At 37.3% G+C, this 25,001-nt stretch overlaps 1 protein-coding gene across 1 annotated transcript; it reads left to right on the top strand.

The window, feature by feature from the left end:
* The first annotated feature begins 307 nt into the window (after window positions 1-307).
* esyt1b (extended synaptotagmin-like protein 1b) lies at window positions 308-25,000 on the top strand. The gene is made up of 52 exons (XM_057337536.1): window positions 308-1,012; window positions 1,843-1,884; window positions 3,859-3,993; window positions 4,315-4,388; window positions 4,520-4,592; window positions 4,675-4,764; window positions 4,858-4,913; window positions 4,997-5,117; window positions 6,446-6,622; window positions 6,841-6,923; window positions 7,750-7,798; window positions 7,884-7,973; window positions 8,789-8,884; window positions 9,540-9,611; window positions 9,745-9,831; window positions 9,930-10,079; window positions 10,175-10,282; window positions 11,280-11,456; window positions 11,546-11,631; window positions 11,714-11,762; window positions 11,874-11,963; window positions 12,054-12,149; window positions 13,490-13,561; window positions 13,664-13,750; window positions 13,995-14,141; window positions 14,695-14,798; window positions 14,880-15,036; window positions 15,133-15,309; window positions 15,386-15,468; window positions 15,558-15,606; window positions 15,717-15,806; window positions 15,911-16,006; window positions 16,106-16,177; window positions 16,261-16,347; window positions 16,937-17,083; window positions 17,698-17,861; window positions 17,959-18,094; window positions 18,566-18,687; window positions 18,836-18,941; window positions 19,032-19,208; window positions 19,851-19,933; window positions 20,173-20,221; window positions 20,364-20,453; window positions 20,535-20,630; window positions 20,715-20,786; window positions 20,878-20,964; window positions 21,054-21,200; window positions 21,379-21,518; window positions 22,815-22,946; window positions 23,580-23,688; window positions 23,798-23,847; window positions 23,990-25,000. Exons 1-52 carry the CDS (start codon window positions 659-661, stop codon window positions 24,012-24,014), a joined length of 5,508 nt encoding a protein of 1,835 aa, XP_057193519.1. The 5' UTR covers window positions 308-658; the 3' UTR covers window positions 24,015-25,000.
* Window position 25,001: the final 1 nt, after the last annotated feature.

Genomic DNA, 25,001 nt, shown 5'->3' on the forward strand with positions numbered 1-25,001 from the left:
GCGCTGGATTCTTCTGGTGGGATGTTCTATGGTGGATGAAAACCAATACAACACCATGAAATCCTACTGGAGTAAGGCCCAAAACACACTACACAACGGAATTTTGTAACGCGTAATGGTATTTCTAATCCTAACACCATTAGAATTGTTTTAGCATTTCTTATAAGGCATTCTGACTAGTTAACATTTTACTATGAATATATTGAACTGGGATGACTAAAACAGCGACTTTTTCCTACTCGTAAGCATTAAAACATCTGCTTCAGCTCCCCACCAGCCAAGTTTTGCCCCTTTTGCACAACTGCGACGTTTTCTATGGGCGTGGATCTGATCAAATAACGGCACGGGCCCACACCTTGTGCTTTAAAGACAGAAGTACTGTCTGCAAAAAGGAAAAGCTGCGTCGTGCCAAACGGGTAAAAGCGTTGAGGTGGGGGTTTTCGTTTCCAGCCCTTTCTCTCGGGTTGACTTATCGATCTGCAGTCATCGGACACACCCGATCCATCCGCAGCCCTTCGCATCAGCCCATGTTCGGATTCACCGCGGACTGAATTGCAACTTTGAATCGGCACCAGATGTTGAATTTGAGTTGCAAATCGCTACGCACAATCGCTTGGTAGTCGTATCCTCACGTTTGCGTAGAAACCAAAGCGCAAGTATGTCGCGCGCTTACGCGAGTCTCGAAAATGACTCGGATTCGGAGAAAAAGACCGAACTGGACCAGTACAGTCCGCCTGGAGAAATGGAGGTCCATAAAACTAAATTATTTGACGCTAAAGCGATCTTGTGGACTTTTGGGAAATGTCTCACTGCTTTATTGCCCGTCTATCTGGCTGGTTACTATCGGATGAGCACTAGTTTAGTAGTGTTCGGGATGATGGTTTATGCAGGATGGAAACACACCCGGGAGGCAAAGGAGGCGAGGCTGAGGTCCGCTATACAGTTATTCAGCGATGAAAAGGAAGACATATCCTCTAAATCATTTAGAAGTAGAAGAGACCTGCCTTCTTGGGTAAGGACGCAACGTGCGTGGCACGAAAGTGTGTTTTGTTATTGATAATAAAACTATACTAACTTCCAAGTAAATCGTATTCGCATAAATCGTACAACATTCAAGCTTCTAAGCATGTAAAACACATTTAAAAATCGCTTTAAAACAAACTGAACGAGTGTTGATTCCCACAACGCATTGTTCGTTTTAATGAGTCAATTGAACCGATTCGCACAACTTCATAGACGTTCGCACAAAACCATCTAAGTATAACTGACACATTGCAACACAAACATTCATAAATAGTGATAAATAGTCATTTTAAAACATGCATGATACTTAAAATGACACACGGTGCTGCTGTGCATGGACACTTCGAGCAACGTCGCAAAAGAATTGGTGAGTCATTTGGCTTTTGGAATCTCTTCATTGAATCTAACGGGCCGAACCAAATGATCAGATTTCTGAACGCTACCAACGAGGTATGCGGTGTTTAAGGAAACTGTTGGTGGCGCTGTCTCAGTTGGATTCATAGTGGAAACCGCATTATTGGTCAAAATACTCATTGTATTTGCCAAACCCCACCCAAACGCACAGTCGATGTTTCCATTAAAACGAGTTAATTCTATATTTGGTCATGTCTTACCATCACCATCCTTGTTTGTTGAGTTTTTAATGAACAGAAATAGAAACCGCGTTCTTGCTTAACGCTAGCCTATGGTGCTGTTTTTCTGAGCTGTGTGTTGTTTTGTGTTCATAACCACATCCTCTCTTGAAGTCTGTTATGTATTATGAAGCTTTTTTTGAAGTGGAATCACAAGTCTGGTATTATTTTCTCTTTTTAATTTCAGGTAAATTTCCCAGATGTGGAGAAGGTTGAATGGCTTAACAAGGTAAATCAGTCATATTTTTAGTTCACATTTTGTTTAAAATGCCATATGCAAAATCCCAATCCCATGGGTCCCCCATCCATGCCACACTGCCCCGCCCTTCCTCGTGTCACAACAGCTGTGACACCCACACACTTAACATAAAAAGCAGGATTAAAGTCTTCGATGTAATAAATACTCCAAACACTACATGCAATGCAAATTCTCCCATCTTTTTTTATATGCGGCCTGTACCTCCTATGTGCTATGAAGCTCTGCCCATTTTCTGCAGACAGATCTGTGCTAGTGACTGTAATAATGCTGTAGTCTATCATTAAATGGCAATGCTCAAATATTTAGGCTTGACATTCTTTATCAGTGATTCACGAGGGAGATTTTACCCTGGCTGTGATCCCAGCCGAGGCAAAACTTAAGAGACTGTCCGGCATGTCATGTGTCTGTGCATGACTCACAGTGCTATTTCTGAAATCCGGGGTTTTGCAGGAGCGAATCATGATATGAAAAATGCTCCAGCAACCGGCACTTAAGCGTCTGTTATCGGCTTTAACCACAACGGGTCTCTATAGTAACAAAGCAAACACAAATGTTAGAGTGTAAACAGCTGCGAGGGAGGTAGAGAATGGGCATGGGTGTTAAATGGGGTCAGGGCGGTGTGAACTGTTTTTATGGGGGTTTGTTCTGTGTTTATTGTCTGATTTTTAAAAAGAAACATTTGTCTACATACAGAGTGATGCAGAATTGTTTGAGCTTGTAACATTATTATAAAAGAACAAGTGCTGGTATGCTGTGTCCAGTATTGGGTGTAACTAGTTACTAAGTAATGAGTTACTGTAATTTAATTACTTTTCCCTTAAAGTAAAGTAAGTGATTACTCTTATTTGTTCTGCAATTTAATTACAGTTACTTCTGATGTAACTGAATTATATACTGTGTAATGTATACAATAGTGGAATTGACATTAAAATTCAAAATCTAACTTTAAAATGCATGCATTAATGTATCTTTCTCACATTTGTAATACAAGTCAGTTAATAATTGTACTTTATGTAGTTTTATATGATTTATTTGAACGAATTAAGGGTCGTCCTTGACTCACTTAACTAATCAAGGTTGATATAAGATATAGAAAGTAATTAGTAATAAGTATAGTATTTAAATACTTTTTGTAGAGAGTAATTTGTACAGTAATCTAATTACACTATTGAATATGTTATTAGTAACTAGTAATTAATTACTTTTTCAGAGTAATTTACCCAACACTGGCTGTGCCTTTTGCTTCATATAATAATTTGCATTTATTTAATATTTATTTATATATATATTTATTATGTTATTGTAAATTTTGTTATTATTATATTTATTATATATATTTTTTTATATTTAAATGCATATATTTATACTATTTATAAATGTATTTGTTGTAACCCTTGTAATACAATCCTACATTAAAGTTATATTAACATAAAAATATGCCAGAATGGGTAACAGGATTGCAAATTAAGTCTAAAAATGGTCTCTTTTATGACAATCTTTTTCTCTGATTGTCATAAAAAACAATTGCTGGTATGTTGTGTCATACCTTGCTTCCAGAAAAAAAAGAGAAATGAGCTTTCATATAATAACTTACATTTATTTTACATTTATATATATTTATTATATTATTTTAAATATTGTTATTGTTATATTTATTATATAATGTATATATTTATTTATATATATTTAAATACATATATTTATATATGTATTTGCTTGCAATTTTGCAACCCTTGCTACAAAATTTGGGAGATGGATATTATATAGCCAATTAAGATATAATAGCCTCTATAACAAATAGAAAAAAAGTATTATGAACATAATAATGCAATACTATAATTAAGGTGTAATAATATAAAAATATGCCAGAATGGGTAACAGGGTTGCAGATTTAGTCTTAAATGGTCTCTTATGACTATGGTCTCTCTCTCTCACTCTCTCAAGGTTATCCAGCAGGCTTGGCCCTTTATTGGGCAGTATTTGGAGAAGTTGCTGACAGAAACCATTGCTCCATCCATCCGCGGGTCCAGCACGCATCTACAGACCCTCAACTTTACCAAGATAGACTTTGGGGGCAAGGTCATACATAGCTTCTGTTACCAAATGCCCATATTTATACCATAAAAATATTCCAGTAAAGCATTTCTATCACATCTCGATGCACAGTTTTATAGTGGCTTGTTAGATCAAGCCTTCTGATTAAACGTTCCTCTGATGGTAAACATTCTTGTTTGGGCAAGCTCAAGGCCAGACTGAAATTATGATGTTGAAGTCATTTAAAAAAAGCTCGAAATAGTTCTATTAAATTATAAATCAAATACATTAGATGAGCTGTTATTATGGTGCAATGTTATAAGCCTTCGAAAGCAAGTTAATGTGTGTCTCTTTAACATTTCGCAGCCGATGAAGGTGGTTGGAGTGAAGGCTCATACGGAAAACGAAAAAGGTCAAATCCTGCTCGATGTTTACATCAGGTAACACATAAATCCATTTACACTACGACTGATAATGAGTCGATTGTCTGCTGTGGACTCAAGGAGTGAACGAAAAGCCTTTTGTTGTCTGTATTGTGTTTGTGTCTCAAGCGTTTTGACCTCTTTTGCAGTTATGTGGGGGACGCTGAGATAAATGTTGAGGTGAAGAGGTATTTCTGCAAAGCAGGTGTGAAGGGAATACAGGTACGTTTCAGAAGGTGTCTCAGCGTGTGTTTAAAGAGTAAAACTGAAGATCTAAAGAAATGAAACTTGATTTCTGTCGCAGCTTAATGGGATGATGCGTGTCATTTTGGAGCCTCTGATTGGTGACGTGCCAATCGTGGGCGCTGTGACCATGTTCTTCATTCAAAGACCTGTATGTTTCTCTAAACATATGTTTAAACTATAACAAGTTTCTGTAACAGTTCAAAGCCATCTTCTCATATCGTCTTTGTCTTGTTATTGTTAGAAACTTTTCATTAATTGGACGGGTTTGACCAACTTGTTGGACATTCCAGGGCTAAAGTGAGTTACATTAGAGATACACAATTCAATACTTTCTATTAAAGAGGAATACACTTTGTTTTTTAACACTTTCTCTGTATCAGTGTGATGTCCGACACTATGATCATGGACGCGATTGCCTCATGTTTGGTGTTGCCCAATCGCCTCACAGTTCCTTTAGTGTCAGACCTGCCTGTGGCCCAGCTGCGCTGCCCTCTGCCCAGGGTAACACACACACAAACACACACAATTACTTAAAAACTGATGAGTGCATTTGCAAAAACAGATAACTCCGTTTTTGAAACATTTTCAAAAATCATGTTTTTTTATTGTGCATTCCAAGTAATATCAAACAAATTGCACTTGGGTTGTTTTGATTAAGCAATAATAACTCAATAACATAATATTCACAATAAAAACATGATTTCTGAACATTTAAAACAACAGAATTATCTGTTTTTGCAAATAAATTCTTCAATTAGAATTGTTGCCTCAGCATTAAGCTAAAACAAGTTAGTTGAAGCACTGCAATTATTAACTAGAACTACTGAGTACATCAGGGATGATGTACAGTATTTTTGTATGCAAACCCCGGAAGCAAGTTAGCATTTTAGGACTTCCGGTTCCATCGCCCCGAAGTTTTTGGTAAATCGCCTGAAATAAGGTCTGTGGTTAACAAAACCTGTAATATTTTCACGTTTTATTCTGACATAAAACACACCGATTATAACCCGCTTGTGATTTTTTTTAAAGCCTTATCGTGTCTTATAAACGGCAGTTGCTAACAAGTTGCTAAAAGCGATCATTTCCTTTGGCATGGACGTTAGACGTCATCGCGCTTATAAAGCTCACAAATAATGCAACATGGGCACAAAGCTCTTAAAGCGTAGATGCAGATTCATTCACGGAGTAACCAGGGAACACATTTTTAATAAAGTTTGAAAGAGTTGTCGGAGGCTTGGTGGTGGTGACGTTGATATCGAGCGACCTTAAGTGTAGTCTGCTTATAGCATCGTGTTAGCTTTTTACTTCTGCCGATTGTATTTCGACTTTAAAGGTAACAAATGTTGTGTTCATTTGTGAAGATTATCTTGATAGACAAAATGCGTAAACATCATAAACCTTTGTTAATCACGGAGCTTATTTTTTGCGATCTTCCAAAAGTCTATGGGAAAAATGCAAAATGCATAAGCGCGGCGCTTACTTCCGGGTTAGCCTACAAAACTAACAACTTAACTAAACTAAAACTAACGAAATGAAAAAAAATTAATTAAACTTTTTTTTTTAATTAATATTTTAAAAAATGAAACTAAAATTAATCTGAAAAGTACAAATATAAGCTAGTGCAAAATATGAATAAAAGTACAATAGAGCTGAAAGCAAAACTATTATCACTATGATGCACAAATCAAACACTAATAAAAATTCCTTCTGTGTCCAGTTTTTGAGCTCAAGGACAATAGGACAATGGTTAGAGGGTACATACAGTGACGAATGGCATTTATAGCACATTTTGTTGGTCTTTAACTAAAAAATCTTTCTTTTTCTTTAAGGGTGTTGTTCGTATCCACCTGCTGGAGGCTGAGCGTCTAGCCTCTAAGGATAACTATGTAAAGGGTGTGATAGCGGGCATGTCTGACCCATACGCCCTGCTCAGAGTGGGACCGCAGACCTTCAAATCCCGGCATCAGGACAACACACTCAATCCCAAATGGGATGAAATGTATGAGGTAAGCGGAGCAGAAGCGCACCTGAATGGATTTATACACTGTGTTGTTACTAGACCAAACATGCGTCGGACCAAGCGCAAGCTTATGTACACATTAGAAAAATCTTTTTTTGTTTGTGATATGTCCTTCGTGCATCGTTCTGTGAAACATCACATGTGATCATTACTGTCTGTGCTGTTATTATAGCGTGTTTGGTATTGCATGCGTGTGTGTGTCAGGTCATCGTTCATGAGGTTCCAGGTCAAGAGCTTGAGGTGGAGGTGTTTGACAAAGACCCTGATCATGATGATTTTCTGGGCAGGTACCATCATGTTTATCTGTTTATCTTCTCTTCTCATTCCATTTCTCATTTATTCCTTTGAATGGGTCATGTCTTCAATTTTCGATGTCTTTTTCTACGTGTAATGTTAGCCTACCTATCTACTTATAATAAAACTAGCTTCAAACAACAATTTTCCACCCTCTCTCTTTCTCGGCATAAAATTAAATTATAAGAGCCATTGTCTCAGTGAGATTTTAGGTTTTTAAAGTTAGTGTTTTTTTTCAAAGTTATGAAAATGAGATGCTTATGATATAACCTTTTTAAAGGTCCAATGTGTAATTTTTTGGAGGATCTATTGACAGAAGTGCAATATAATATACATAACTGTGTCTTCAGAGGTGTATAAAGACCTTACATAATGAAGTGTTATGTTTTTATTACCTCATAATAAGCTATTTCTATCTATAGTACATACACCGCAGGTCCTCCTGCATGGAATTCGCCATGTTGTTTCTACAGTAGCCCTAAACGGACAAACTGCACTACAGAGAGCGTTACGTAAATACATGATCTTCTTCGGCAAAGAAGTGAAACCGTGACGACATCTTAGTCCGGTTGTCCGCCACCGTAGTGCTTTTAAAGGGAGGGGTGAAGTGAACCGTTGGTTGCAATTCGCAACCCCGCCACTAGATGCCGCTAAATTTCACACACTGGACCTTTAAATGTTGTTTTTGTTTCAGACTTTACTCTTAAAATCAGTTTTACAAAGTGTGACATCATAACTGGAAATGTGTGCTTTATTCCTTCTCACCTTCGCTTTCATCTTTTTTCTATCTCTCTCCATCTCTCTATCGCTTGTGTTCAGGACAAAGCTAGACTTGGGGATTGTGAAGAAGTCTAACATTGTTGATGAGGTGAGTTTTTTTTTATTTAGAGTCAAAATGACTGTTTTCATAAACTCCTATGGATGGTAATTATTGCCTTGTGTCCCCTCATTAGTGGTTCACCTTGAAGGACACTCAGACAGGACGGGTTCACCTCAAACTGGAGTGGCTGACGCTGGAACCCAACACAGAAAGATTGAACGAGGTCACACATACACAGCGATCACAAAAACTATTCACACACTTATAACAGACAGTCCCACACAAACTGATCAAACGTGTAGCTTGAATTTACAGTATGACGTTGGATAAAAGCATCTACCAAAGATAGACACTTTATGTCATTGCATGCCCAGATGGTAGAGCATTGCATTGGCAACACAAAGATCATGGGTTTCATCTGCCAAATGCATAAATGTAAATTGCATTGAATAGAAAGCACAAACATGAAAATACTGCTCAGAATTAAGTCAAAAAGTATTTGGTTGTCAGATGTTAGTGGGACATGCTCGTACTGTAGGTATTGTGGTTATCCTGTGGTTGCTTTTCTAGGTTAGCAGACTTCACACAACCGGCAAAAAGCAATTCGGGACTAATAAGAAAGATCAGTTCAAAACCACTTAGTTGGATTCTTTGTTATCTAATACAGTGGCATTCAGACATTGTTAAATGTGTCCAAAATATGTTGTTGTAAAAATTGAACATTCATTATTTGCGCACAAAGGAAAACATAAAACAAGGCACTTTGCTGTGAAAGGGTGTGGCGGGTCTGGAGCTCTGTTCTCCCCACATGCAAACAGTGTGGCGAGTCTCCCCACCCAATCCCAGTAAACGTCAACTGTGAGCTACAGTACAAAAGAAAGTGTACAAAGCTAGTGTCAAACAGTGTTCCTGGAGCTCAGAAAAAACATTTGCATTAAAAGAATTATAACTTGAATGCCACAACCACTCGCACGCACAGGATACACCTCAATTCTCCCCCCCCCCCCCCCTCTCTCTCTCTCTCTCTCTCTCTCTCAGGTCATAAAGAGAAATGAAAGTGTGATGAGTAAAACAGCAAACCCCCCCTCAGCAGCCATCTTGGCAGTGTATCTGGACAAAGCTGAAGCACTTCCTGTGAGTTATAGTCTCACTTCCTGTTCCTGCTGCACTCTTTGTTCAATGTGTGTGGGTGTGCATGTGTGTGTTTACTTGACTATAGTTTAGGGACATGCCATACATACCATTCTCTGCAGTTAACTACAAATGAGAAAACCCTCCCAGGAACAACTCCATTGGAAAAAGATAATAATATGCTTATAATAAAAAAATAGATGATTGATTACTTTTAATTTGATTTAAAAACAATTTAGAGTCTATGTTACCGCCTATGATTGGACTAGATAATAGTAAATGTCATTAGCTCAGTATAAAACAATAGATAGAAATGTGTGTGTGTGTGTGTGTTCGTCTGGTTACCCACAGCCTGTAGTTTCCTTTCATGTTTGGCAGCAGACTGGCTGTCGCGCCTCTAAAGAGAAGAGAAGACAGACTGCAGAAACATTAGCTTCATCTCCACTTATTCAGCTCATGGTCATATAATTCAGATACAACACTCGTACCATTTCCAGAGTATTTGACTAGTCATGCAATGAGTGTACAGCGGTAACCAAACAAAAGCATGCTTGCAGTTTTTGTGTTGTTTCAGGTTAGCAAACAGACCTTGAACATGCGTGTGCTGATGTTGATGATCGTTTTTCATCACACGTTTACACATTGCTTATGCTTTCAGATGAAGAAAGGCAATAAGGATCCCAATCCGATCGTGCAACTTTCGGTGCAAGATGTTACTCGTGATAGTCGGGTATGACGCACACACACATTTAGCATTCATGCTAACCATACAAGAGGCCACATGCCAGACCTTTCCATTTAAACCCTGTTCTGTATCACCTCCCTTCCTCTGTACTCTCTCGCTCTACTCCGTTTCTCTTTAGATCTGCTGGAACACTGTAAATCCCCAATGGGAAGATGCTTTCACATTCTTTATCCGGGATCCAAGCCAACAGGACATTACAATCCAGGTAAACCCACATCATCTGCCTCTAAAGAAGAAACATCATGGTGCTGGTTTAGATCATATCCCCTAAGCCAAAAAACACTCTCTCTTTCTCGCTCTCAGGTGAAGGACAATGATCGCGTCCAAACTTTAGGAAACCTGTCGATTCCTGTTTCACGTCTTCTCACGTGTCCCGATCTGACTCTAGATGAGTGGTTCAGTCTGGAGAATGCCGGTCCTGACAGCCGAATCCACGTTAAATCAGTGCTCAGGGTAATGCTTCTGATGCGTGTTGCATAAGGGCATTACACCCATCATTGGACAAGAAATGTCAGTTTGTGACAGTGTGTTGATGTCATCTCTCATAGGTGCTGTGGTTGGATGAAGAAGCTGTTAACCTCTCTCACCTCTCCAGTGCCCAACTTTCTGCATCACGCCCTCAGAATGCCACGCCCCATTCTAGCTTTGCCACTGAGGTGAGCAGATCTGCTCTATTAGTCATACTGTATAGAATTAAAACAACATTCCTGGAAACCAATTAGAGTCCTAACCATAAAATAAAAAGAAAGGATTGTTTGATATGAACGTTTTTTTATTTCTTTATAAATTAAATAGAACTTAATTCTATTCTGTTTTAGTTATCTGCTTTTGTAATTTTATGATTTGTTTGTTTATTTTTTAAATTGATTGATTTATTTTAGTTTCAGTTTTATATAATAGGATTTTTTAGAATGATTTTATATTTTTATAATTATTTTATTTATTTTCAGTTAATAATTTTAGTGACTCTATTTAAACTTATTTCAGTTTATTCCTAATGCGACATTTTTAATTTCCAGAAAGTTTGAAAGTTAGCTCAGGTTTTTCAAACAATATTTAGGCTGATATTTAATTTTATTTCAATAAACAGAAATGTCTTCTGTTTTATTGTAGTTTTATTAATATTTTAAATAAGCTTCATTTTAATTTTTAGTTAATCTTACCTCATTTTATATTGAATTTTTTTTTTTTTTAATTGATTGATTTATTTAAGAACTTAATATTTATTTTATCCTAATTTTAGCCTTTTTTATGCGCTTTGGTCGTTTTATTATTTGTTTGTTTATTTTTATATTGATGGATTTATTTTAGTTTCAGTTTTATTTAATAGCATTTTTAAATATAATTTTACAATAATTTTATATTTATTTTTATAATTATTTTCAGATATTAATTTTAGTGGCTTTAGTGATCGTTTATTCATTTCAGTTTATTCCTAAACCAACGTTTCTCATTTTTAGGAAGTTTAAAAGTTACTTTAGGCTTTTCAAATCATATTCGGGCTTTTATTTTATTTTAATAAACAGAAATGATTTAATAGTTTTAGTTTTGACTTTGGCTCCAGCTCCAAGATGCTACTTCAAAAACTTCAATATATTTTTTCAATAAATCAAGTAAATCAATTATTTTCCCTTGTATTTTCTCTTTTTCCAGGGGGTGCTGCGTATTCTTCTTGTTGAGGGTCAAAATCTGGTTCCCAAGGACAACCTGATGGGCGGAATGGTGAAGGGGAAGAGCGACCCCTACGTCAAAATCCAGATTGGAGGTGAAACCTTTAAAAGTCAAGTCATTAAGGAAAATCTCAACCCCACCTGGAATGAGATGTATGAGGTAGGAATGCTAGAAGAGTATTGGTTTATGCCAATAATCTACATTTGTAAACAAGTATTTATAACATGAAACTACATTTTATTTTAAAGGTGGTTTTGACGGAGCTTCCCGGTCAAGAGTTGTCCTTAGAGGTTTTTGATAAGGACATGGACATGAAAGATGATTTTATGGGCAGGTATAAAAGCTGCTATCAGTAAATCCTGTAAGAGCTCTCGGCGTTGATCTGCATTATTTAGATGTACTGCTTCTTCTTGTAGGCTGAAGATCATTCTGAGTGAAATTATCAGCTCTCAGTACATCAATGAGGTGAGTTAATGCATTATTATATTAATAAGTACAAACATAAATTGAACCCAATATATATTGAATAGACGGAAGGCAAATGGCATTACAATGTTGATATGAATTCTGTGGCAGTGGTTTACTCTGAATGACGTCAAGCGTGGTCGTGTTCTTCTGGCTCTGGAATGGCTGCCTACTGTAACACAACCAGAGAAACTTCAGCAGGTGTGCAGAAACATCTCATACTTCCTCTTTTACTCCACGGGGTGAAAATGACTTGAAGGTAACGGTTAATCTGTGTGGTTTTAACCGCAGGTGTTGCAGTACCAGTCCAAGAGCACGTTTGCGAATAAGGCCGTGCCAACCGCAGCTCTCCTGTTTGTGTACGTGGAGCGCGCCCACGAGCTTCCTGTGAGTAGTATCACAAATCTCCTTCATGTATCAGTTGTTTCTCTTATAAAGCAAATGAGATTAAACAAATGGAGAGTTTTGCTGAAATCTGCTTTTTAGATGTTAATCAAATTTCCTGAAAAAGACCCTGGTAGTCTTTCAAGAATGTCTCAAACTGTAGTCCAGAGTCATTTTATAGCTCCTACTGTATGTCACATTTTTTGTCTGATTTTTCATAAGAATAATCTTAGTGAAGCATACGTGAGAAGTTTCTTTAGTTCTGAAAGAGCAACAGCTGAGCAATTAATTTTCTCTCTGGGATTGCATTAAATATCTTAATAGACGGTCACACATATTTCGTTTAACATAATGTACTCACTCCTTTTTGAATTGCTACGTAAAGCTTCAGTCTGAAACGTTTTAGTTAAAAATGAACAAAAAACAGTTATTGAGCCACTGAATAAAAAACGACATATTGAAAACTCTCTTTACCTTACGCCGATTCACAGCCTTTTGCTTAAAATAATGATTCATAATTTGAGCTGTCAGGTATGTTTTGAAAGCATTGTCAGTTTCAAGTCATTTGACTTTAACCCATGTAAAGATACGTTTGTAAAGTAACCTGCAATTTTATGTTGCAAACAGAGATGGCGCCAGAGAGGCAAAAACTTCAACATGAAACACTTTTAAACTTGTAACTCTGTTAAATAAATACAGCAATGGGAAAAAATTAAGAGACCATTCCAAATGTTCATTTAATCAGCATTTCTAGATGTATTGTGGCCATTAAGGAGCGGGTATACTTGACTTTCCGCGTCCTTGTCCATCTTGCGAGTTCGACACATGTATTGACCCCTAGTGGATTAGTGCATGCGCTGTTGTATGCGTCACGGGGTGTGCGGCGACCGCGGACCCTCCTGATGATGAAAATTACGTCATGCGGGTGGCGTGCGGACGGCCGGACCATACTCGTCCCTTTACAGTCCATTGTTTGATGATTTTCAACAAAATTAATCCTCAGGAGTGACATAGTCATCCAACAGCAATGTGATTTTTTGTCTAAATACATGTACAAATATTACTGTTGTGTTGCTTAAAAGTGAATATGAACTTGTTTTCTTTGCAATGTTTGAGGTCTGAAAAAATACAGAGCATCTTTTCTGTTATTTTTCACCTGTTTTTCCCGTTTTCATTTTCTGCAAATAAATGCATATAGAAACAATATTTGTATTTGAATTGTGGGAGAAATATTGTTGGAGTAAATATTGTTAAGATTGTTCAGAAAAACTGAATTATAATAAAAATAATTTTGAAATGGTCTCTTACTTTTTTCCACGGCTGTATTTTTGTGTTTTGTTTAGTTAAAGAAGAGCGGAAAGGAACCGAAGGTTGGAGCTGAGCTGATTTTAGGAGGATCATCTCACAGAACCACGGTAAAACACCATTTTACTCAGCTACAGTTATTCCGAATTAACTAAGATTAATGAAATCTGTTTATTAAATGTTCTCTTTTATCTGACGTTTGTGTGGTACAGGTCAGCGATCGATCCAGCTCTCCCCAGTGGGACGAGGCATTTCACTTCCTGGTTCGAAACCCACTAAAAGAAGACCTTGTTGTGAAGGTGAGAAATCACATTTCCGATATATATCTGTAGCATTTTTAGTATTATTAGTTCCAGCTACTAAATGATTTACTCGCAACATATCAGACGGTAATTTGATTTCCTGGATCACATTATGTTTCCAAAGTTTTTAAATAATCAATAATTGTAAAGTTTGGTTTCCCGGCGGAACCGTCTGCTCCTCTCCACCGCTGTAAACATCTCAATCTATCTCTCTACTGTCTGACCTCACTTTTATCTCCAGCTATCCCACTGTTGGGATTTCTCTCTGGGATCTGTGGTGATTCCGATCAAAGAGCTGCTGTCAGAACCGGATCTGATTCTCGACCAGTGGCTGAATCTGGAAGGAGCTTCGCCCGATAGTCAGATCTTGCTCAGAGCTGAACTCAAGGTGAAAAGATACATTTACATTCCACCATTTTATATATTTATATAGTCGCTGTTGGGTGGAAACTTAGTATCTCAAAACACAATTTTTCAGAAAATGGAAAAACACTTTTCTTTTTATCGAACACTGTGTTGTCAAAGTTGACAAGCTCTTTTTATTGCGTGTCATTTGTTACATTTCTGCAAAACCCACAGACAAACATGAGTAACGATTTATCAAGAAAGAAAAATCACGAAATATTAGGTTTTTGTCTAACAGTGACAACAATATATTACTTACTATTAAGCAGATTTACCCCAATGAAAACTTTTGTTGTCATTAACTTTTCTCATTCCTAACCTGAATTATGTTTTTTTATATTAAACATGAAGTGTTACGTAGAAGGACCATCAAAATACGAATCTACAAGTTTTATTCTGATCAAAACATCCAGTACTTCCATATTCATATGTATGAAAATGAAAAAATGTATGCAAATGATAACACTATTTTTATTTTTGGATCATCAAACCATTTGTTATGTTTTGCACTCAATACTCAGTTGCTTTTCTCGTAGATTCTTTGCCCGAATGTGACGGAGAGTTTTGTGGACCAGGATGAACAGTTTAAACTTCCAGGAACCTCCAGCATCAAAAGAAAACAGGAGGAGTTAGTGCAAAAGTGAGAGATTAACCCACAACCGTCACGTTAAATCCAGCACCCGTCAGTGTTGTGACTGCGTGTATCTGCGTTGTGTTTCAGGTCTAATGTGGAAGAGGTCCCAGAACCCCCTGTCACCACCCCAGTGTCTGTCCCAGAAGAAGAGAAGGTCATGGAGGTCACAGACGTCCCAGAGGTATCCAGTTCAGATGACCTTCGACCCTCGCACACCAGCCCTGACGCCAGTTTCGGTCTAGAGGTGAGAAAAATGGAAAGAATTGCTTAACCAATGATAAAATTCTGTTATTATTTACTATTGTAGTGAGGTGAATAACACATGTTTTATTTTGTGCAGGGAATGCTCCGCCTCCATCTGCTTGAGGCTGAAAATCTGGTTGCCAAGGACAACATGATGGGCGGAATGGTGAAGGGAAAGAGCGACCCCTATGTCAAGATCCAGATTGGAAACGCGACCTTTAAGAGTCACGTGGTTAAAGAAAAACTCAACCCTATCTGGAACGAGATGTATGAGGTAGGTGCCGGTGTTTAGTTGTGTACTCGTGTTAAAGTATTTAGACAAACATGCTTGTTTTAAATGTGTTTCCCAGCTGGTTTTGACCTCAGATTCGACCGCGGACGTTCTTGTGGAGGTGTTTGATAAGGACATGGATAAGGATGACATTTTAGGGAGGTATGTGGAACAAACCCAAAGAAACATCAGTGCTTTTCATTTACCTGCATTTAGTCATTTCATCGACTTGTGAATGAACGTCTTTATAGGGCGAAGATAAGCTTACAGGAAATAATCCGATCTCAGTTGACGGACCAGGTGAGTGTTCGCTGTAAATATTTGGTGTTTAAATTGTTCATTTTTGGACATGTAATGTTTTTGATTTGATGTTTTTATGTCATATAATGTGTTTTTTGTTAATCTGGCAGTGGTTTACTTTGAGTGATGTCAAACATGGCCGTGTTCATTTGATTCTGGAGTGGCTTCCCACAGTAACCCAACCTGAGAGACTGCAAAAGGTACAAAATAATAATCGTTTTATTTGTTTATTTTTACTTTAGACACTTTCTATTTAATTTACTTCCGCTCTTGTATTTTAATTTTCTATTCTCTCTCGGTCTAGGCTCTGCAGTCACAGTCAGCGCATACATACCAGAACAAATCTGTCCCATCAGCAGCGCTGCTTTACATCCTCATTGAGAGAGCACACGCCCTGCCGGTACATCCCACAAACACACAAACACAGGATGATATTCCGATCACAAACTGTGACTTAAGCATTTTCTAATGGCATTTTCATATGGATTTCCATGTGTAGCTGAAAAAGAGCGGGAAGGAGCCCAGGGCAGCTGCAGAGCTGGTTCTACGTGATATTTCTTATAAAACCAAGGTGAGATTTGGTGCTTTTCAGAGAGATCAAGAATTTTTGTTCAATTCTGATCCTAATTAAGGATTCTGTTCTGGTCTTTGAAGGTCTGTGAGCGCTCCGTCTCTCCTCAGTGGAGTGAAGCATTTTACTTCCCGGTTATTGACCCTAAGGAAGAGATTGTTATTATAAAGGTAAAATAAGTTTATTTACAAAGCTGTTTAAAGTTTAGGGTCACGTATAATTCCTTTCTTTTTAATCTTTTTTTCCCCATGAAGGATTTTCCACATTAGAATGATAGAAAACTCATTGAAACTATGGAAAACACAAATGGACATATGGGAATTATTCATTATGATGTAACAAAATAAGAAAAAAAGTCAAAACTTTCAAATTTGATGTTTTAACATCTTCAGTGCTGTCACCTTTTATCAGCCAACTTCTTGAGGTCTGACCCTAAAGTATTAAAAGAATTTCTATCTAGTCTGGTCTCTTATTATCTTTCATTGTTCAGTCAAAGCCAGTCAGACTAATATATTTGCAATATTTTTTGTTTTTAGTTTGTTGAATCATTTGTCTGCACAATTATATTGTATAGAAAAACTATTTTAAACCATTAAAGCATCTGTTCTTAGATTAAAGGTCAAGAGATTCATTTTACTTTTGGTCAAGAGACCCTAAACTGTTTGAAAGTTAGTTTATGTGAAGTTCACATTGCATTTAAAATAAACAAGTGCTTAAAAATGTATTACAAATAATGAATGTCTTATGGCTCGCTTTTAGTTTTCCAGCGCTTGGGAGCAGCCTTTGGGTTCTTTGGTTCTACCAATCAGAGAGCTGCTTTCAAAACCAGATCTTCTGTTGGACCAATGGCAGAGTTTGGACGGAGCAGATCCTGACAGTGAAGTTCTTCTGAGGGCCCAACTTAAGGTGAAACACTTTTATTGATTTTAAAGGTCCAGTGTATGAAATTAGCAGTTTGTCCGTTTAGGGCTACTGTAGAAACAATATGGCGAATTCCATGCAAGGGGACCCGCGGTGTATGTAGATAGAAATATCCTGTTGAAAAAACCAGCATATGCTGGGTTAGTATGTTTTGATACTGGAAGGGCTAGCACACGACCAGCTTAAACCAGCAAACCAGCATCAAAACATACCAAACCAGCATATGCTGTTTTTTTCAACAGGGTAGCTTATTCTGAGGTAATAAAAACATAACGCTTCATTATATAAGTTCTTTATACACCTCTGAAGACATAGTTATGTATACTATATTGCAGTTCTGTCAATAGATCCTCCAAAAAATTACACTTTACTTTATTAACAATTAATGGAGCAAATTACTTCACTGTAATGTAAACTGTAATGCAAATATTAAACCTTTAACTAAAACAAAAATCCGTTTTTGAGGAAGTACATCCTGTTGATGGGGCAGTCGTGGTCACATTTTGGGTATGGGTCACCATACCTGACAAATTGGTCACTTTCACATTTTTTTGAACAGAAGAGCTATGAACTCTTAATTTTGTTGATATTTATATCAGATTTTGGACTCAAAGCTGGATCCAAGTGTACACCTGAGGACGTCTGTTACTGATGAAGATCATTCTGTGGGTGGAGACCACGAGAATAAAGAGCCAGTCATTGCTGGACAAACACAGACTGCAGTCAGTAAGACGTCTGAGAAGAAGTCCCAGCTAAAGAAAGGGTACGATTATTGTGTTATGAATCTAGTTGTTTTATTCTATAGTCATTTTAGACAATTGTTTGAGACCTGAACAAGATTGTGCGTTGATGACCAACAGGCTCAGTGAACTAGCAGCCTCCACTTTACCAGTGTCTGTGTCACTTCCTGAGGAACATCAGAAACAGAAAGCCGCCCAAGTCATAGATGATCATCACGTGACGCCATCTGCTCCTAAAACAAAACCAGACACTGAGGTTTATATATTTCGTTTTTTCTGTATGGTTTGCTTTTTATTGGTTGTTTGGTTTTTTTTGTATTGTTGTTTTTTATTTTGTATGTGGTTGTTGTTGTTTTTTAGAGGGAGGTTGTTTTTTGTGTTATTTTGGGCTTTTTGTTGTGTTTATGTTTTTTGTTTTGGGTTATTTTGAGTTTCTTTTTTGTTTTGTGTTGTTTTGTGTTGTTGATTCTTTTTGGGGGGGGGTTGTGTTTTTTGTGTGGTTTTTAATAGAGTTGCTTTGTTTTTGTTTTAAAAATGTTAGTTCAGGGATGTTTTTGTGTTTGTTTTGTTTTGGGGTGGTGTTTTTTATATGTTTAATAAGGGGGATTCTGTAAAAGAAATCTAATTATTAGATTTTGCTTATTTGTTCCACTGTATGTCCCCACATGTAGCGGAATAACAGTAAAGCTCAACTTGAACTTAAAAATACTTTTGTTTGCATTCACAGGATCTTAGCAAAGTCGCTGATTCACCTTCTACTGTCGTTGAATCCGGTCATGTAACGGGACCGCTCAAAACATCTGGATCAGATACGGCAGCCTATAAAGAGCAACGAGAATCAGATAAACCGTGCGTTATAAACTGTATCACATGGGTTGATGTTTTCCCAGTTTAGCATTAAACATCAAACTAATATTATAAAACATATCAATGATGGGCTATAGTTACATAAACCCTGATTTATTTGTGCCTCTGTGTGTTTGTTCATGTTAACCAGGTCTTATAAAAAGGCTTCCCCTGGTTCTGTAGAGGAGTCAAAGGTCACTAGTTCAACAGACGTACGACCCCAGAAGACAAGCCATGACCCCAGTTTTGGCACCAAGGTTAGACTGTTTGTTTGACTATTTTTCTGTACACTTATTGCTTCTCACAAGTTCTTTTACTGTTAGTGTTGTTTCATATCTCTCCCATAGGGGGTGCTGCGTCTCCATCTTTTGGAAGCTCAGAATTTGGTTGCCAAGGACAGTCTGATGGGTGGAATGGTGAAGGGGAAGAGCGACCCCTATGTCAAGATCCATATTAGAGATGCGACCTTTAAAAGTCATGTGATCAAGGAGAACCTCAACCCCACCTGGAATGAGATGTATGAGGTAGGGATGAAAATTCAAGTTTTGCTGATGGCAACAGAGATCATCTTATTTTGTGATAAGATCAGAATGTGATCATTTTAGTATGAAGCACTAAGATTTCCTTACTTAGTCAAAACGTTTTAAAAGTGTTCCATGCATGAATTATTATCTCATTTCCTTCATTTTCCTCATTTCTCTGTTTCCTGTGTTTACTCTTAAGGCATCTTAAACAAGATTTTAACTTTTTTACACATATTTTCAGATGCCAACTTGTATGGACAGTATATGTTTTTTTTTACTTAAAGGGATAGTTCACCCAAATAATGAAAATTCTGTCATCATTTACTCACCCTCAGATTGTTCCAAACCTTTATAAATGTCTTTGTTCTGTTAAACACAAAGGTCTCATGCCCCATTGACTCCCATAGTATTTATTTTCCCTACTATGGCAGTAAATGGGGGGTGAGATCTGTTCGGTAACTGACATTCTAACAAATATCTTCCTTTGTGTTCAGCAGAACAAAGACATTTATACAGGTTTGGAACAACCTGAGGGCGAGTAAATGATGACAGAATTTTCTGAGTGAACTATCCCTTTAAGAGACACTGTAGCTTACCTGTGATACAAAATATGTAGTGATATAAAATAACTTTGTTTACTAGATGATTATGAATCCAGATCCTAATCTAGAAGTGAAGTTTGAGGTCTTTGATAAAGATGTCGACTCTGATGATTTCCTGGGAAGGTTAGTACGACCAAATAAAAAGCCTCCAAATAAACAAAATCTCAAAATAAAATGTACTTGCTGTAGATGTCATGACAAAAATAATGAAACAGGTGCAAACAGAGACGAGGGTTTTTCTTTATGTAGGGTATAATCATTTGATTTCGACAATATGATCTGGATCATGTGTATACATATAGTGCTCTCAGATTCTGTAGTCAACATAAAGTACATTTTACGCTGACTTCATCTTCACCCAGATTCAAGCTGAAACTTGGTGACATCATCAGGTCCCAGTACAACGATGAAGTAAGTATTATTTGTGTTCCTGTAGCTCAATTTGTAGAGCATTACATCAGCAATACAAAGGTCATGGGTCAAAGGCCATGCCAAATGCATAAATGTAAATGTATGTGTTTGCAGTGTCTTAATGAATCTAATTGAATTTTAGTGGTTTACTCTGAATGATATACAACACGGTCGGGTCCACCTGGTCACCGAATGGCTGCCCAGCGTAACACAGCGTGATAAACTGGAACAAGTGAGTTTGAAATCACAACGCACTCTTATTTGTGTTTAATTTCAGCTTTGTCTTAACATTAAAAGAGTGTGTCCTTATCAGGTACTGCAGATGCAAAGTGCTCAGAGCTACCAGAATAAAACCGTTCCATCAGCAGGACTGCTGTTTATTCTTTTAGAGAAAGCACATGAACTGCCGGTGAGTAACACACACATTATGTATATATTTATTTATTCGGTTATTCTAAACTTAAATAAATGGGAATTGCATGTGTGTGTCCAGCTGAAGAAAAGTGGAAAAGAACCCAAAGCGGCAGCTGAACTTGTTCTTGGAGGAACATCCTATAAATCCAAGGCAGGCGACTCTTTTTGCTTTAACATTTGTAATGCAGGATTGTTGAGTCACAAGTTTCTAACCTCTTTTTGGCCTCTGATACACATGAAAGGTGTGTGAACGATCAGCCTCTCCTCACTGGAATGAAACATTCGAATTTCTGGTTCATGACCCCAAACAGGACATGCTTATCATCAAGGTAAGAATTTTGAAAATGAAATGTGAACCATTTTGCAATAATCGCCTGAACAATAAGCAGCTGTTTCATTTGCTTATGACACTGAACAGCTTTCAAGTGCCTGGGACCAACCCATGGGCTCCTTGGTTCTACCAATCAAAGAGCTGCTTACAAAACCAGAGCTGCTGACGGACCAATGGCTGAATCTGGATGGAGCTTTACCTCAGAGTCAGATTCTGCTCAGGGCGCAACTGAAGGTTCGAACATCGACCAGTTTTTAAACACTTGACCGTTTTTCTTGAACAAATCTCTTTAGGCACAGCGATACATTTTTAACTGATAAAGACATGGAGAGAACTTATATTTTATATGTTTAATTTAAATATATAAAATATATTTGAACTTTTTATTATAGCAAATATTTTTTTCTTCTAGATCTTGGATTCCAAAATGGCCGCCTTAGTGGCGATGGGCTCAGGTCCCGTGCTGAGTAACAAGCAGGCAGCCACCACTGGACAGATCAAAATTTCCCTCTCCTTCCAAAAAAAGCTCGCTGTGATTATTCATGCATGCAGGTCTGGTTTTTCATAAACAGCTCATGATGCGCTGTACAGTTCTATTATTTACACTATTATTTATTGTTTGTTTTGTGTTATTTAAAATATTCGTTCATATTCGGTTAAATACAACTTAAAGGGACAGCTCACCTGAAAATCAAAATTAGGCACTCACTCACTCATACAATACAGTGAATGAAGATTGTAAAATATCGTTGTTGTCCTTTGGAAACCTTGGATGTCCAAATTTGCTGTTTTTCATGAAATAGAAAAAACACTGTTCTTGTTAAATGATTAAATACTCTGTTGTCAAAGTTGAAAAGCACTTTTTAATAGACATTTGCAAAACCCAGTGACATAAATGGTGAACATGACTAATAATAATGATTTATGCAAAAAATCACAAAATATGGAGATACAAGGTTTTAAAAGGACAGCAGCGGTATGCAACTATCACACTGTTTCTTAAATGGATAGTTCACCCAAAAATGAAAATTCTGTCATCATCTACTCAACCTCAAGTTGTTCCAAACCTGAATAAATATCCTTTGTCCTTGAACACAAAGAAAGATATTTAGAAAAATGTTAGCTACAGAGAGTTCTGGGACACCATTGGCACCATAGTAGGAAAATGTCAAATGATTGCCAAAGGTGCCCCAGAACTGTTTGTTTTCCAAAATATCTTATTTTGTGTTTAACAGAACAAACAAAAAAAATACAATTCTTTGTACTAAAGTAGTCAATGGTGCCCCGGAAATCTCAGTAGCTAACATTCTTCCAAACATCTTTGTGTTCAAACAGACAAAGAAATGTATACAGGGTTGGAACTTGAGGGTGAGTAACTCGTGACAGAATTTTCATTTTCGGGTGAACTATTCTTTTAAGCATAACCATAACATTTTAACATGTTAGCCTGAGGCTGATGCTGTAAAACCACATACAGAACCCGTCTATGCAATGTTCCCACATCGAATCCATAACTCGTGCCTCATGCCTGGAATCTGCGCGAGTCTAACATCACAAGACATCACGTAACTGTCCGTAAGACTTCACGTAAGTGCATCGACGAAAACGCAATCGTCATATTTCTGCTTTTAACCCCCCCTGTCGCGGTAGACTTTCACTGTAAATGAATTAGCGTAAACGCATTTTCCTGCTTTTTGAAAAACCAAGGGACGGCTCAGGGTTGTTTTCTGTGATAATCGACCGTACACCACAGACAAGTTGCATTCAAGCAGGAATGTTTTTATACTAGGTGTTTAGTTTATCAGCTGACTTTAGGAGTTGAATGCTTTTGTGCTCTTGTGTGTTTAGGGGTCTGGTTACATCATCTAAAGACGGATCGGACACCTACGTCTCACTCATTCTGTTGCCAGATAAGAGCAAGGCCACGAAGAAAAAAACTGCCGTGAAGAAAAAAAACCTCAACCCGGAATACAATGAAAGGTGTGTGTGGAAAGATTTATAGTGTGTTGTGCGGGCCGATGGCCTTGTGGTTAGTGCTTCGACATATGGTGCTGTTGCGCTCCCGGGGACCCGAGTTAGAGTCCCGGCTCGTGGTCCTTTCCCGATCCCACCCACATCACTTCCTGTCCTCAATCTCCTACTGCATTAATAAAGGCAAAAGGCCAAAAACAAATCTTAAAAAAAAAAAAGATTTATATTGTGTGTTCATAAGAGAGAGAGAACTAGGTTTACTCTCAAACTTTTTCATTGTAAGGCCCCTTTTGTGTAGAGTGCATCGCACTCTACACAAATAAAAACTTATAATCTTAGAATTTTATTTAAACCAAAAACAAACATCAATACTTTTGGTTGGTGGTCTTATTTTTCTGATGCTTGATTGCATAAAATGTATGATACATCTGGCACAAAATCTGTAGCCCCCTGGATCCATCTTGGGGCCCCTGTTTGAGGACCACTGGCTTAAACTCATTTGTACATGACGTACTAACAAAACATATAAAAAATTACCATAGTAGTAGCATGGTATTTTTGACATTTGTAATGTTTTTCTTGGCCATGGTTGTTTCATCAGTGTGTATGTGTCACGTACTACAGTAAAATGTTGTTCACCAGGTTCGAGTTTGATTTGAGCATGGAAGAAGCTCGGCAGCGAGAGCTCAGCGTTTGCGTGAAAAACGCATCATCGTCTTTCATGAATCGAGACAAAGACGTGATTGGCCAGGTCAGTCTTGCTTCAGTTTCATTGCTTAAAAACAAGTTTGACTAAAACTTTTTATCTAAGTTCATAGTAAAATATTAATGACGGTCGGTTGGTTTGTTTATTCTTCTAGGTACAAATAGACCTGGGGCATATTGACTTGCAATCTGGAGTCACTGAGTGGTAAGTGTTGTGACTAAAATGCACAAACACGCTGTTATTTACAGTAGCAACTATTCCTCAAATGATGAATGCTGATGTATGTTTCATTCTGTGCTGGTATACATGTACCTTAAAGAAATGCCTCACCCACCTTTTCTGTCAGGTTTGATCTGAAGGAGGAGAATTAACACTGCCACTCGACCGGACGTCTTCACCTTTGACTTCTGCGGGTCATATCTCTGCCGATGCTTAGCCACCTTTTATTATCACATCAGTTATTGAATGAGCAGTTCTTTGCCATTTGAGTATTATTGACAAATAAGGTTTATGATGAAGGATGGAATGTTTATTTTAGGTATCTACAGAAGTGAATGCTGTGCGGAGGGTTCTTGCCTTCCTGTGCAGATTGCAGGACAAACTTGCATTTTATTTTAGAGGAGAAAGTATGTTTGTTTTAATATGGATTTCATGCAGGATGTTTTTTTGATAGTGATTAAATATTTTTATTATTGAAAGAGTATACCATGATAGGTTTGAGAATTGTGTGGATTTATAAAGGATTATGGTTTAGAAAATACTTTGTAAAGACAGGCCTGTAAGAACGTTTATGTATTTAAAATCATCATGTTGCCTTATTGGTCACCCTCGTGCATCTCCAACTCCAAAGTCTTGCATTTGGGCAAATAGCTGCTGTTACACATTGATGTGTCGCTTCTGTAAATCACTGTGATGCCAACAACTTTTCTTAGATTATATTATATTACAGCTAGCTATACTATACTGAATGGGAACAAGATTTTCAAAATGTATAAAGCATCATTTATAACTGTCAACCTTTTTATTTTTCTTATTTCTTTTGTTAATGCTTTTGTTGGCAAAACCTTCCTTATACAGATGTTTAAATGCTGTAATATATTAGTACATGTTTTTTTTGTTCACTTTTATTTGTTGACATGTTAGTTTTAAGTGAGTTCTTGTGTTCAATTTGTTACATCACTTTACTTTGTGTGCATGTTACAAATCATAATTTTATATTACACACAAACACGCTTCAACTGTAACACCAAAGAATAAAAAAAACAATGTTTTCCTGCACTATGCAAGTTCATGCATCAAATGTCTTAATGTACAACCACATATCGACAATGCTCAATAAAACTTTTGGCAGATCCCAT

The sequence above is a fragment of the Triplophysa rosa genome, linkage group LG7 (genome assembly GCF_024868665.1).
Source record: "Triplophysa rosa linkage group LG7, Trosa_1v2, whole genome shotgun sequence".
Classification (NCBI taxonomy): domain Eukaryota; kingdom Metazoa; phylum Chordata; class Actinopteri; order Cypriniformes; family Nemacheilidae; genus Triplophysa; species Triplophysa rosa.

Excerpts from the sequence above, each read along its gene's own strand:
- esyt1b (XM_057337536.1), top strand. The coding sequence starts at position 659 with ATGTCGCGCGCTTACGCGAGTCTCGAAAATGACTCGGATTCGGAGAAA. Across the intron at positions 16,178-16,260 it reads ATATTTCTTATAAAACCAAG|GTCTGTGAGCGCTCCGTCTC; the intron begins GTGAGATTTGGT and ends TGGTCTTTGAAG. Across the intron at positions 16,348-16,936 it reads AAGAGATTGTTATTATAAAG|TTTTCCAGCGCTTGGGAGCA; the intron begins GTAAAATAAGTT and ends GCTCGCTTTTAG.